The following is a 15,151-nucleotide window of genomic DNA, read 5'->3' as shown; positions in this document are numbered from 1 at the left end:
CAATGTGGCTCTATCACATTGATGTTTCTCTATCACATCGATGTTTCTCTCTGTCTCTCTCCCTCCCTCACACTCCATCTGATAAGTAGAAAATATCCTTAGGTGAGGAATGAAAAAAAAGTGTACAAGGGAGTGAGGTAAATGAACTAAATCTTAATTTTTCCCAGAAGGGTCTCAAGTTGGTTTGATGTTGAAAAAAGGGCTATCCATATCACCTACAGAATTGAAGTGAGAAACGAAGACCAAAAATAAAACCAGTTAAAAGAATTTGCTTTGCCCTGGCCAGTTTTGCTCAGCAGTTAGAGCACTGCCCACAGACCGGAGAATTCTGGGTTCGGTTCCTGCGAAAGGCACGTACCTCAGTTGCAGTTTGTCCCCGGCCCTGGTGGGGTTGTGTGGGTGGCACCAGTCGATGTGTCTCTCTCTCATCGATGCTTCTCTCTCTTCCCCACTCTCTCCCTCCCGCTCTGTCTGAAGATAAATGCAGACAATGTCCCTGGGTGAGGAGAAGAAGGTGCCTCTGGGGAGGACTGCGGGGGGGAGACAGGGCTAGAGCCACTTTCCACCTGAGTTCCCTGTTTGTTACTCAATACAGGTCTTCAATTAAAAATATAAAAAACTAAATAATGAAAAACACCCATAAAGATGGTGAAATAGGCAAAACCTGGCAACAGCACTAAACTGAGAATTAGAGTACATGTAACAGTCTGGGGTACTTTCTTCTTCCACTAGCAAAGGAAAACTTAAGAAATACATTTTTGGACTACACATATTTCAATTTCTAATAAAGAAAACACGACCCGAGAGGCGGTAGTAATGGCAGGACGTGAGGTCCTGGTGACCAGGACAGGGCCCAGAAGCAGCCCTACATTCCTGATCTGCAGAGCCTGTGGGGCAGAGGGGCAGTGCCCGACACTGAACCCCTGGTAGGGAGCAAGAACAGCGACAAGCATGTGAAGATGATGACTGAGAGCTGGGTGTGCTCTCTTCATGACCTTCACAGCTTCTTACACAACCGGAGAGCAGAAGACAGCCACATCAGACACCTGGAACTGGCCAAGGTCTCTGTGAACCACCCTAGAGGACAGTCTGGTTCAGATGAAAGGAAGCTGGCAAGTACCCAAAGGCTAGCTAAGGAGCCAACAGCATTCCAGTCTCCTGAGGTGTTGGGAAAACCTCATCTACTAAGGTGAGAGTGGTGTGCCCTACGACCCGGCAGTTCCACGTCTGTAAACCAGAAACCACAAATAACAATGTTGGTACCAGCACTGTTTGCCACGTAAAAAAACAAAACAGAAATGAAAACAACCCAACCACCCCACCAAAAGCAAACTGGTTAAATTATATTAATATAATAGAATACTACACAGCAATGATAATGAATCAACTACAGCTATATACTGCAATGCAGATGGACAAAATCATGAGTCCCATGGATTCATTTATATAAAGCCCACGAGCAGGCAAAACTAAACATTATTGCTTAGAGATGCACACACCCTGGCAAACACTACAGGAAGAAGCTGATCTCCAGGTGGGATGACATAGGGCAGGGCTGTCACCAGAAGGGGGTGGGGGCATCTGGTGCTGTTTGTTGACCCAAGTGGTAGTTGCACAGGTACCTGCATTATAACTATTACATTGTGCGCAAATATGCACTTTTTCCCTATGCCATTTTGTTTTTACTATAGAAAAGTTTAAAAAGAACAGGTCCAAGAAATTTGAAAGTAGAAATACAGAGAAATCTCTGAAACTGACATGAAAAATTGAAAAGAAAACAAAAATAAGGAGAAATAACATTTCATAGCAGATTTATAACATTAGAGAATATGGATGAGAAGTGAAAATAATTCATACGCTAGGAATCCATCCTAAAAATCCTGGTTGTAGGAAATGCTATATATCAAATGATCTTCTGAGCAGCATTCACACTAGCAAAGAACTGAAGCTAGTTACTACTAATGTAGCACACAGGGCGTTCCCAAGGTCCCCTATACAACTTACCCTAGGACACTGCGTTCCATCAGCTTTGCTCACTAAGATGTGACTCCCTGAGAGCAGGACAATTTCTTACTCATGAATCTGCCCATAGGATTTGGCAGAGTGCACAAAATTCAGTGAGCACTCAGCATTTTAACGGACAAATTAAGCCAACACTTGCTTCTTATGAAGAAGGGATTATCTTTGAAATACTTTTTCTTCTGAAGGAGTAATGGTGGAAATTTCTAATGCACAGCAGAAATCTTACTTTATTGGTGCAGTAGCTCCTTCTGGTCCTCCGAGCTCAGAAAGGGGAACAAGATCCCATTTGAAGTGTAGCCCCCAGTTGAACCCTCCACGCACCACAGGGGACGAGCTGTAGGCCAGCGTGTCCGCACTGATGATATCGATCACCGGGCACACAACAGTCCGCCGGTCTTCCTGGATGACGGCCAGCAGGGGCTGCAGCCACATCACATTCACTTCACAGTGGCTGTCCAGGAACACCAGGACTTCCCCTGAGGAGGCAAACAGCACGCTCTACATATTCACCTGCGAGCTGAGGCGCCGCCGCCGCCCCTCCTGCACACCCACTGTTCCATTCGCTGCCTCTGGCTGGGACTTCGTTTTTAGACTTCCCTCCTTTCTCATTAAACCTACAGTAAACTGAACCAGTTAACACAAAAGGAGAACTCCTCTCCATGTAGCCTGAGGTCATGTGCAGACTGAATTCAAGGCTTATGACTTTTCAATCTAATTCTACTCAAAGACTTGCTGACTGAGCCGCGTGACTTACTGACAGCAGCGGGGCAGGAGAAACCCTGGAGCATTGGTGGGGAAGTGGCAAGAGGGTGCATCTGAAGTGCCACACTGTTACAACATGCTACTGAGTTTCTATATTTCATCATGATCTGCTGGTCACTGTTCAAATACACTTTAGGATCTGTCAGAAACAAGCCAATTTTGGGCAAGTTAGCCTCAGGTTCAGCGTGACCATGTGTATGTAATCTTCATTTAGTTAAATTGAAAACAGTAACATTTTTAGAATTAAGAAAAACTAAGAAAACATTTTCTCAGAACCACCTTGATCTGACTGACTTCGCTGCTCACTGACAGGTGGACAGGTGAGCTCTCCTCCTCCTGTAGCCTGCCACCTGGCGAGCTGCGCATGCGCACTCTGCATCCTCACAAGGCTGGTCAGACACTGAGCTCACTCACTGGCACTGTGGAGAATGTGGCTGCCTGCAGGACTTCGGCTATCATTAACTGAAATAGGATGATACTGGTGCTTTAAGTAATTCATGTGAAATCTATAGCAATACATTTCATGGATAAATCTTTAGAATAATAATGCTGCTGACAATGAGATTATCTTTTCTCAATTGCTCAGAATAACCATGCAGTTATCAAAGAAACCATCATTTCCACTCACATTTATTAAGAGGAGTTAAAAATGTCTAAGTTTTTTCACAACAGTACACTTCAGGCAGAATTCCTAGATAAAAGACTTCCTGTTTCTGACTTGGAATAAAACTAATGGTTCAATTGTTTGAACTGGGAGGGTAGCAGTTACATTTTATGCCATATAATACATCAACTGAACTGGCAGCCAGACCGAAATAAATTACCTTCATGACTGGGGGGGGTAATATCCACATACTATGTGCAATATTATATACCTAATATTTTTAAACAAATTCATTTAACTTGAATGTATTTTAAAGGCAATGTTTTTACCAAGATCATAAATGACAAGCAGGCCCTGGCCAGTTTGGCTCAGCGGTTAGAGCGCCAGCCTGCGGTCTGGAGAGACCCGGGTTCGGTTCCCGCTAAGGGCACGTACCTCGGTTGCAGTTTGTCCCCAGCCCTGGTCGGTCGTGCGGGTGGCAGCCACTCGATGTGTCCCTTCACGTCGATGTTTCTCTCTCTCTCTCTCCCTCCCACTCTGTCTGTACAAAAAATGGAAAAATATCCTCAGGTGAGGATTAAAAAAAAAAAATAAAAAAATAAAAATAAATAAATAAATGACAAGCAGGATCACCAACCTTACACAATGGCATCAATACAATGTAACTGAAGACTAAGCAGATATATTTTTAGCAGAAGTTTCTGAATTTGATACCGGTTTTGTTTTGTTTTTTAAAGGATTGAATTAAGTGTAAGTTGGAAAGGTTTTAAAGATACAGTTGTACCAATAGAGACTTTTTCCTTGATGGACTCGGGAGGATTAAGAGGAGATTTTTAAAGAAAGTGCCTTTTTAATATCATGTCTATTGGCCCAACTAACATTCCCAGTGGTATGCCTCCGCACTTCAAGACTTATTGCATAATTCAAATCAAACAGTTTGGGTACACACATTTAACATTTTTTTAAAAAATTACAAAACTTCAGCCCTGGCTGGCTTTGCTCAGTGGTTAGAGCACTGGCCCATGGACCAATGAGTCACAGGTTGGATTCTGGTCAAGGGCACATAGCTCGGTTCTGGTTCGTCCCCAGCCCCGGTCGGGTTGTACAACCAGTCAATGTGCCTCTCTCTCCCTCCCTCCCTTCCACTCTACCTGATGATAAATAGAAAAATATCCTTGGATGAGGATTAAAAAAAAAATTACAAAACTTCAAGGGCATTTTAGTTTGGACTCTCTTACTTACAAGAGAACAAGATATAAACATATCTGAGGAGCAGTAATTAATAAGTGTCTTTAAAAAAATGGATGAGAGGACTTGCGCTCGGCCACCCCCCGGAGTCTGTGCTCTGGGACAGCAGGGCCCGAGCTCTGAAAAGGCCTCTCCAAGGCCGGACGAGCCTGCTCTCCGGCGGCCAGTGCCCGCGTGGGACCCACTTTCCAGACCTCTGCAGAACCAGCGGAGGCTCCGAGGGCACCCCTCATCATCAGCACCCACCGACAAACCCAACGGGAAGTTATACCTGTTGCGTGGGCTGCTCCAATCATTCTTCCTCGAATCAATCCCTCACGCTTTCTATTTCTTATTACTTTAATTTTTCCAGGGAGGTGTTTTTGGACGAATTCATCTAGTTCGCCTTTCAAATCATCTGAAAATAAAGAGTCCCACAATTATTCAAACCACGAGACATTTCATAGTACTCTAAAGTTGTATATGGTACTTGAAATCACAAACTTCACGTAAAATTATAGAATCTTCTGCTTTAAGGTTGCAGCTATAAGGGGGGAAAAGGAAAAGAGATAAAGGGTAGGAGTTGGAATACTAGCCAAGAGGAAGTTACCTTATACACTTAGTTGTATTTGGTAGCAGTTAGCACAATGCTTTGCCTAAAAAATGTATGAAATGCCTACTTGAGTGAAATATCCCCCTTACTGCATGTAAATCAGATATAAAACAAAGAAAATAGGATGTCAATGTTTTTGTTTCAAAATAATTTATCAAATCTTACTCCATTTCAGAATAATTGAGAAACAACTTCTATGGCTGGCCCCTACCAAAAATTATATAATAGCAGCAGTAAATATGCCTTTTATTAGTTTAGGACTGTCCAAGGGTGAATAATTTCTCCCACTTAGTAGGCTACCTTTTCATTTTGTTGATGGTTTCCTTTGCTATCTGATGTAGTCCCATTTATTTTTCCTTTGCCCAAGGGGATATATATTACTAAGAGAAATGTCAGAGAGTTTACTGCCTATGTTTTCTTCTAAGAGTTTTATGGTTTCAGGTCTTACATTTAAGGATTTGATCCATTTTGGGTTTATTCTTGTATATGGTGTAAGACAGTGATCTAGTTTCATTTTTATTGCACGTATCTTTCCAATTTTCCCAACACTATTTATTGAATACACTGTTTACCCCAAAGTATAGCCTCTTGTCTCCTTTGTCACAAATTGACCATACAGATGTAGATTTATCTCTGGGCTCTCCATTCTTGATCTTTGTGTGTTTTTATGCCAGTACCATATCGGTTTAATTACAATAGCCCTGTAGTATAGTTTGATATCAGGTAGCATGATTCCTTCAACTTTGTTCTTTTTTCTCAAGATTGCTGTGACTATTCAGGTCTTTTGTGGTTCCATACAAATTTTAGGGAATGCCTTTGGTATTCTGATAGGGACTGCATTGAATCCACAAACTGCTCTTAGTGTGGACATTTTAACAATATTCTTCCTATCCATGAACATAGTACATGCTTCCAATTATTTGTATTTTCTTTAATGTCATAATTTTCCAAGTACAGGCTTTTTTACCTCCTTGGTTAAATTTATGCCTAGGTTGTTTCTTTTTTTAATATCACTGTAAACAAGATTTCATTTTAAACCTGCACATGAATTGAATTTAATACAATTTAGGTAAAAGACAAATGGGAAAATTTAGTGTGGGTGAATCAAGGTAACAATACTACAACCAAATTGATCTATCTTTATATCACCAAATATGCAGCAACATGTGCTTCCTTTTTTTAGCTGACATTCAACATTATTATGGCTTAGTTTCGGGTGTACAGCATAGTGGTTAGATAATCATATACTTTACAAAGCAGTCCCCCGATATTTCAAGTACTCACCTGGCACCATACATAGTTATTACAGTATCACTGACTATATTCCCTATGGCTGTACTTTGCATCCCCGTGACTGTTTTGTGACTGTCAATCTGTATTTAATCTCTTCTCTTTTCGTGTGTCTACTATTCCTACCGGTCTTGACATGGCTTTTTCTGCATATACTTAGTTAAAAGAACTCTGTTCAGATAGTCTTCAGTTGTTATTCAGGTCGACTGTTCTATAATTTGGTTGTAATTCCAACTTGATCCTGGGAGGTGCGAGTGTAACTTACACCTACTCCATAGCCACCTGGGAACAAACCAATGGGATTTTCTTAATTTTTTTCCCTGATAGTTCATTATTGGTGCATAAAAATGCAATCGATTTTTTAATATTGATTTTGTGTCCTGCTTCTTTACTGAATTCATTTATCAGTACTAGTAGTTTTCTGGTGATATCTTTAGGGTTCTGCAAATAATGACAGTTTTCCTTCTTTTCCAATTTGGATGCCTTTAATTCTTTTTCTTGTCTGATTGCTGTGGCTAGGATTGCTAACACTATACTGAATAAAAGTGGTGAAAATGGACAACCTTGCCTTGTTCTTAAGGAAAATGTTTTTAGTTATTCCCCTTTGAGTATGATGTTAGTTGTGGGTTGTCATACATGGCCCAAACTAAAAAGATTTAAAAAAAACGTAAGCCAAGGAAAAAATTCCAAGGGCCAAATTTGGGTAGCAGAGTTTGTGAACAGATTACAAAGGTGATGCAGTTTCTGCAAAATTAGCCCGTAATCACTGGACAGGCATTTCTTTGTAGTTGGCTCCACTGCAATTGCAAGCCCATAGGGTTCTCCCATCCGCTATGGAGTGAATGGTTGGCTCCGCTGATGTCATCAATACCACAGGGAACAACAGCCTAGATCTACAGTACCAGTTGCCACATTCCTCACCAAAGTCACTGTCATCATCCACGAGAATGATTTCATGGAGAAGCTGGGCTGGTGTGCGGTCTAGGACACTGTGCACAGTCCGGAGCAGAGCAGACAAGGCTTCGTTGTAGAAACAAATGACAATGCTAGCAACTGGCAGATCTGCTGGGTATGTCTTGTCTTTACATCTGCAAAGATGAGAAAAATCCCAACATTTTAAAAGACTCAAATGTTTTAAGTTATTAATAACTATGACCTTATTCAGCCTCTTCCTTGCATTATAACAACTTTTTTAAAAGCTTTTAAGAAAATAATGTGATTTCTTACTCAAGAGTTTTACATTTGTTAATAACTCCTGCCTCGGATATGTGCTACTTTGGTCATATTTTGATCAACACTTTAAAAACTTGATTTTTTTTTGGTGCATAGGTAACACAAAATCATTGCAAGTTTTTTTTCTTCTTTATTGATTTTGGGAGAGGAAAGAGGGGGAGAGAGACATTGATTGGCCTCCTCCTTCACTGTTTTAGCGCAGCACTTGTAAGCTGGTGTGCAGCTTCTTCTCAATGAGAGTTCCAAAGGAAATAAAGAAACATAAAACTTTGTATTTAAAATTTTACTTTTTGCCCAATAACAGGAAAAGATTTGAGTAAACTATGATATGTATCAAGATAATGGAAGAGCTTCCAGGTAAGCAACTAATAGGTGGCTTTATGAGACAATAAAAGACCAGTAACTTACAGAATCGAATCCGGAACTCTGTGTTCTTCTGCATGGCGCACAGAGCCTTCCACTAGAGCCTAAGTGAATCGTGTCAGCCCCTGGACAGACTGTGTAGCTTTATGCCTCAGTCTGTTCTCCACTCCCCTGCATCACTGCTCAGTTATCACACTGTGAAACCCCCCTGGCCACTCCAGTTTGGGGAACCCATTTCACCAGTTCCTGTCACAGTCCTCATTCCTGTGCTACTACAATTACTTGTTTCCTTATTTACCTCCCCTGTTAGATTTGAAGGCCTGTGAACCCAGAAATGTCTTAATCTGTTTATTTTGAGGCCTAATACAGTGTGTAGCAAACAGAAGTACTCAAAAAAGTCTGTATGTGGAATGACTAACTAACCATATGAATGAAAAGCCTTTGACGAAACAAAAATAATGAAAACAAAAGTGAGATGAGTAAAATTCTTCACTGATTTTATTCCTTTTTGCCATGAATTCAATAAACATTTTTTTTAGAAACTTATGCTCAGAAGGTTATAAAATGATACGCAGTTAGCACCTCTCTCCTTTTCCCCACATGATTTTAACTTTTAAGAGACACGGCAAGCTCTAGAACTTTGTTAGTACAGTCTCAGACTCTGTGGATTCAAGCAAAGTAAGAGTGGAAATCTGCCTTAAGTTTTCCAGCATCCTGAATAATAAAGCTTAACTGCAAAGTATCAACGCCGCCTCAAGACTCACTGCGGGGCCCTGAAAGCACCATGTTACTAAGGTGACAGCAGAAGCCAATAAGGAACGTACGCTGCATCCCTTGTATCTGGCACATCTCGGTGGAAGCCCAAGCGGTTGCTGATAAGCATATTGAAGGCGTGCTTCTGATACCCCAAGTCTCTCAACTCCTGATCGTGTTCATTAAAAATCATACCTGCAAAAAAGTGAAATTAAGTCAGTGTGTGAAATCTGCAAAGGATTACTGCAATTACTGTTATGTTATGATCTTAAGAAAACCTTGACTTTAAACCCTTATAACCAAATAGCCATGTTTTTCAATCCATTTTTGAAAAAGTAAATTAAGGTTAAAGCCCAATTTTTATCAGTCCAGCTCAAAAAGAAAGTGTACCTTAACCATAAATGACATCTTCTCACTAGTCATAATCTTAAGAATATTTTCAAGAGAAAAATATAACTCTGACCAAAAAAAGAAAACTTACGATTTTTGTGTCCATAAAAGCAGTAATTATAGTACCCACATATGCCTCAACAGGTCCCAGTTGTCAGCAAATTTTTATATTAATCCTTCCCCTAATAAAGACTTGATAAACCTTTCTGTAAAAAGTCATTGGTGCCCTGGCCAGTTTGGCTCAGCGGTTAGAGCGTTGGCCTTTGGTCTGGAGAGACCCAGATTCGTATCTCGCTTGTGGTTTGTCCCCCGGCCCTGGTTGGGTTGTGCAGGTGGCAGCCACTCGATGTGTCCCTTTCATGTCAATGTTTTTCTCTCTCTTTCTCTTCCTCTCTCACCCTCCCACTCTAGCTGAACAAAAAATGGAAAAATGTCCTCGGGTGAGGATAAAAAAAAGTCATTGGTGCCCTGGCCAGTGTGGCTCAGCAGTTAGAGCATCGGCCTTGCAGACCAGAGTCCCGGGTTCGGTTCCCGCTAAGGGCACGCACCTCCGTTGCAGTTTGTCCAGGCCCCAGTTGGGGTCATGTGGGTGGCAACCACTTGATGTATCTCTCTCGCGTCGATGTTTCTCTCTCTCTCTCTTCCTCCCCCTCTCCCTCCAGCTCTATCTGAAGATAAATGCAAAAATGTCCTCGGGTGAGGATAAAAAATAAAAAAATAAAAAAAGTCACTGGTTCCAGGCTTAATCAGTATCAGTCAAGAAAGCCCTCTGCAGAGCTCAAAGTCACTTCTTCAACCTAACATCCCTGCTGGAGCATTCTGTCCATCTTCCCCTGACCAAGAACATACCTCCTTTTGCTTTCTCTCTCCCATGTCAACTTTTAGCCTCTCCTCACGGAATGACTACCTTGCAGCAGCACTTCCCAAAGTCTGGTCGTGAAAACTAATTCCACTGGACATTAACAGGTGTTAGTCAAATAAGTCAGGGAAATGCTAGATTTTAAAAGTTGAGTAGTTTTTTTATGGCAGGACAACTCTAATCCTTTAATAATGGGGAGGGTATATAGAAGGCAGTGTTCCCCCAATTTATCTGACCGCATGACTACAGATCCACTTTGGGAAACACCACCTCTTCATCCATGAGAACTTTTAAAGTTGGAGTGCATCCTTTGTTAAATACAAAAGAACAAAGCTCTTTTAGCATTTTATATAAAGATGAAAACTCCATGAGAATACAGACTTTGGTTATGTTCAAAACAAACAAAAAGTAAATAAAAATTGGTTGATACCCAGCACCTAGACCAGCCTTGCACAAATTAGATTCTCAACAAATATTCCTGGATTCAACAAATATCAAAGAAAGGACTATCTCATACTGAATATTGGAAAAACTTACTTTCTAATATAGACCTGTTGAACAATTATTCCATATTAAAAAATTTTTTATCTATCAAGATGAATGGATAAGAAAATGTGGTATGTGTATGTATATATACACACACATACAATGGAATATTATTCCCATAATAAAGAAGGAAATCCTGCTCTTTCAACAACATGGATGGATCTTGAGGGCATTACGCTAACTGTAATAAATCAGACAAATACTGGCATAATGTATGACTCTCACTTATACAGGGTGGGCAAAAGTAGGTTTGCAGTTGTGAGTATGAAAAACACAAAATTCGTTTTTGTGTTATTATTTATTGTGTTATTTTCCATTAGGACAATTGTAAACCTACTTTTGCCCCACCATGACTATGGAATCAGATCTGTGGTTGGCAGAGATTGGAAGGGGGATGGAGGTGGACTGGATGAAGTGTATCAAAAGGTATAGACTACCAGTTACAATTCTGGACATGTGAAGTGCAGCATGGTGACTACAGTTAAAAATACTGCATCGTCGTTTGTCCCCGGCCCTGGTTGGTCGTGCGGGTGGCAGCCACTCGATGTGTCCCTTTCACATCGATGTTTCCCTCTCTCTCTCTTCCTCTCTCTCCCTCCCACTCTATCTGTACAAAAAATGGAAAAATGTCCGCGGGTGAGGAAAAAAAAAAAAAAAATACTGCATCATATATTTAAAAGTTGCTAAGAGTAGATCTTAAAAATGGAGGAAAAAGAGATCACTTTAGCTTAGTTTTCTCCTTCTCTTGCACTAATAAAATTATAGCTAAATTTCAATGAAATGACATGCCAGGTGAGCTATTTCAATTAATTTTATAACTGTTGATTAAATCAGAAAATCTATTTTTAATTTTTGTTGATAATTTTTCTAAAATGTACTTTATGGGTTCTTTTCCCTGACTGTTGATAGTGCCCTATTTAGCAATCAGTGTACTTTTAACTATTACTAGACTGATTTATATTAATTCCTTCTAAACCAACTTCATGAGAAATTTAGTGGGGTTTTTCCCATTGTTTGGATTATGGTAAAATGTACAGACATAAAATTTGCCATTAGTGACACTTAGGTGTTCACAGTGTTGTACAACCATCACAAGTACCCAGTTGCAGCATGTTTTCACTACTCCAAAAGGAAACCCTGTACCCCTTAAAGCAATCACTCTCCTTTCCTCCCTCCCCCAGCCCATGGCAACCACTAATCTGCTTTCTTTTTGAATTTGTCTAGACATTTTGTATATAAAAGGAATCACACAATAGTTGACCTTTTGTGTCCTCCTTTCCTTATGTTTTTAAAATTCATCTAGCATATATAACTTTTTTTCTATGCGTGAGTAATATTCCACTGTATCTATACCACATTTTGTTTGTCCTTCCATATCAGCTGATGGACATTTGGGAGGTCTCCACCTTTTGTCCATTGAGAAAAATGCTGCTATGACAATTTGTACATGTTTTGTTTGAAAGCCTGCTTGCAATTCTTTTTGGTATATATCCAGGAGTGTCATGAATTGCTAGGTCATATGGTAATTATACGCTTATTTACTGAGGAACTCTTTTCCACAGTGGCTGCATCATTTTACATTCATACCAGCAACATTCGAGGGTTCCAATTTCTCTACATCCTCATGAACATTTGTTACTTCCCTTTTTAAAAAAATTATAACCATCCTAGCTAATGTATCCCAATGTGGTTTGGGTTTGCATTTCTGTAATAACTAATTATGTTGAACATCTTTTCATGTGCTGGATAGCTATCTTCTTTAAAGAAATATCTATTAAATTGGGCTATTCCTGCCCTGGCTGGTTTAGCTCAGCGGTTAGAGCGTCGGCCTGTGGACCGAAGAGTCCCAGGTTCGGTTCCTGCTAGAACCACTAAGGGCATGTACCTTGGTTGTGGTTGGTCCCCGGCCTGGTTGAGGTTGTGTGGGTGGCGACCACTCAATGTGTCTCTCTCACATCGATGTTTCTCTCTCTCCCTCCCGCTCTATCTGAAGATAAATGCAAGAATGTCCTCGAGTGAGGACAAAAATATAACTTTTAATTGGGCTATTTCTGTCTTTTTATTGAGTTGTAAGAGTTCTTTAGATATTCTGGATAACGGACCCCTGTAAGAGATACGGTTTATAAACATTTTCTCCCATTTTTGGGATTGTCTTTTTCACTTTCTTGGTAGTATTCTTTGATATACAAAAGTTTTTAATTTTGATAGTCCAATTTATCTATTTTTTGTTGTTGTTGTATTTTTGGTGTCAATATCTAAGAAACCATTGCCAAATCCAAGGTCATGATTTATCCCTATGATTTCTTCTAAGGAATTTATTGTTTTAGCTCTTACATTTAGGTCTGATCCATTTTGAGTTCATTTTTACATGTATGAGGTAAGGGTCCAACTTCATTCCTTTGCATGTGGGTACCTTGTGGTCCCAGTGCCATTTGTTGAAAAGACTATTCTCTCCCTATTAAATGGCCTTGGCACACTTTCTGAAAATCAACTGACCACAGATGTCAAAGGGTTTATTTTGTATTCATAAGTGTCTGTCCTTATGCCAGTATCACACTGTAGCTTTGTAGAAAGTTTGAAATCAGGAAGTGTGAGTCTTCCAACTTTGTTCTTTTTCAATATTTTTCTGGCTATTCAGAGACCCTTGCAATTTGTGTACAAAAAAAAAAAAAAAAAAGAGGTTCTATGGAAAGGAACCTCATAAGGTGATCTGATCAAAAATTCCTAACTGGGCAAATCATGGTGGGCAGTCACAACCAGAAAGCACATAATCTTAATGCGCCTGGAATCCCACCCCGAGTTGCTTCTTCCCTCCTCCATGTAATCTCTTTTACGCTCGCTCGCTCGCTCGCTCCTTCCTTCTTCATCTCTAATACATGAAAAGAACTGCAGACTGTTTTTCTCGGGAGCATTTCTCTTGGTCAGTTGAGATCTTGCTCCCAGGTCTATCCTCTTTTTGGCTCAAATACATTTTAATAAAAATTCTCTACAGGTTTGAACATTTCTCATGTGGACAAATTCCATGTTAATTTTTGAATAAGACTTTTTCCATCTTTTAAACAAAGGCTGTGGGGGATTTCAATAAAGTTTGCATTCGATCTGTGGCGGGCTTTGTGTGGTACTGACATCTTAACAGTATTTAGTATTCCAGTCTATGAACCTAGGTTTTTTTTCCCGATGTATTTAGACCTACTATTACTTTTTTTCAGCAATGATTTGTGGTTTGCAGTGTACAAATCTTGCACCTCCTTGGTTAAATTTATTCCTAAGTATTTTATTCCTCTTGGATAGTATTGTAAATGGAACTGTTCTCTTAATTTTCAGACTATTCATTACTAGTGTACAAAAGTACAACTGGTTTTTGCATGTTGATCTTATACCCTGCAAATTTGCTGAATTCATTTACTAGCTATAATAGTTTGTTGTGTATTCTTTAGGGTCCTTTTGAGAATTTGGTTCTTCAGTTAAGCAATTTGGGTTTGTCATTTCAAATAGCTACAATTCTCTCACCGCTTCTTTCAAAGGCAAATACAATGTCCATTCAAAATGGTAAAAACCCAGTGTTAGTTCTTTATAAAAGTTTTACCAAAATAACCATGAATAAGAACTTTTCCCATTAATACTCTTAACATGTTTACATGGCTATTTGAAAAACAATAGATGTATCTTATTAAAATGGAAGTATTAGCTTCTGTTTCCTCATATAATTTAAATATGTTTTTTAAATTTGTTTTCTTTATTGATTTGAGAAAGAAGGGAAGGGAGAGATAGAAACATAGACTGGCCACCTCCTGCATGCCCCCCACTGTGGATCAGGCCCACAACTTGGGCATATGCCCTGACTAGGAATCAAACCAATGACCTCTTGGTGCAAGGGTCGACACTCAACCACTGAGCCACACCGGCCAGGCTATAAATACTTTTGACTTCATGTGTTAAAAATCTTTAAGTGCTAGAACTGATTTTATTTTTGAAACTATGATCCAATAAAAATATAACATTTCCTTTATATTCTGTAGATCTTTCAATATATCAAAATCTTTTACTATATTACTTATTTGATGCGTCCACAAGATCAAATTTCTTTAGTTTTAACGAAAACCAAAATGGCTCCTTTATCCCTTAAAATAAAGTTTGCTAAAACCAGTACTCTAGAATAATTCAAAAAAACAAACAGATTCTTGCTACCAAATTGAACAGAATTTTTAAAGAAAAAAAAATTCTATTTTATGCTTAGGTTTTATAAAATCCTATATTTACTTAATAAGTATATTCCAGCAACTTATTAATTATTATAAGCAGAAATTAAATAATGATAGCGATTTAAATCTTCCTCCAGAGGTTTCACTGTCTTTCCAGCCACTTAATTTTTCATTTTCTATTCTGGAACTTACTAGTTTCTCCCAAGTCCTCATAAAATACTGAAGTCAGAATTGGACATATTAGAATATAACACCACTCTAAGTCATCAAAAATCATAAGGACCCCA

The 15,151-nt window shown here is 39.4% G+C and overlaps 1 protein-coding gene across 8 annotated transcripts in view; it reads right to left on the bottom strand.

Annotated features, from left to right (window-relative positions):
• The window catches only part of GALNT11 (polypeptide N-acetylgalactosaminyltransferase 11), a 40,952-nt gene that overhangs the window by 8,405 nt on the left and 17,396 nt on the right, over nucleotides 1–15,151 (bottom strand). For 7 of the 8 annotated variants that reach the window (XR_004957337.1, XR_004957336.1, XM_036246674.1 and 4 more), the window contains 5 exons: nucleotides 8,939–9,062; nucleotides 7,440–7,606; nucleotides 4,908–5,033; nucleotides 2,777–2,923; nucleotides 2,249–2,498 (listed from right to left, as the gene is read on the bottom strand). Coding sequence is in view for 6 of the 8 variants with exons in the window: in XM_036246674.1 (XP_036102567.1) it covers nucleotides 2,249–2,498; nucleotides 2,777–2,923; nucleotides 4,908–5,033; nucleotides 7,440–7,606; nucleotides 8,939–9,062 (814 nt within the window). In the remaining 2 variants the exon portion in view is untranslated. The remainder of the gene's footprint in view (nucleotides 1–2,248; nucleotides 2,499–2,776; nucleotides 2,924–4,907; nucleotides 5,034–7,439; nucleotides 7,607–8,938; nucleotides 9,063–15,151) is intronic. The other variant, XM_036246672.1, reaches the window with a different exon arrangement.

This window comes from Molossus molossus, unplaced genomic scaffold (assembly GCF_014108415.1).
Source record: "Molossus molossus isolate mMolMol1 unplaced genomic scaffold, mMolMol1.p scaffold_m16_p_7, whole genome shotgun sequence".
Classification (NCBI taxonomy): domain Eukaryota; kingdom Metazoa; phylum Chordata; class Mammalia; order Chiroptera; family Molossidae; genus Molossus; species Molossus molossus.
The sequence above is the reverse complement of the archived record's forward strand: the minus strand, read 5'-3'. Positions and strand labels throughout refer to the sequence as shown.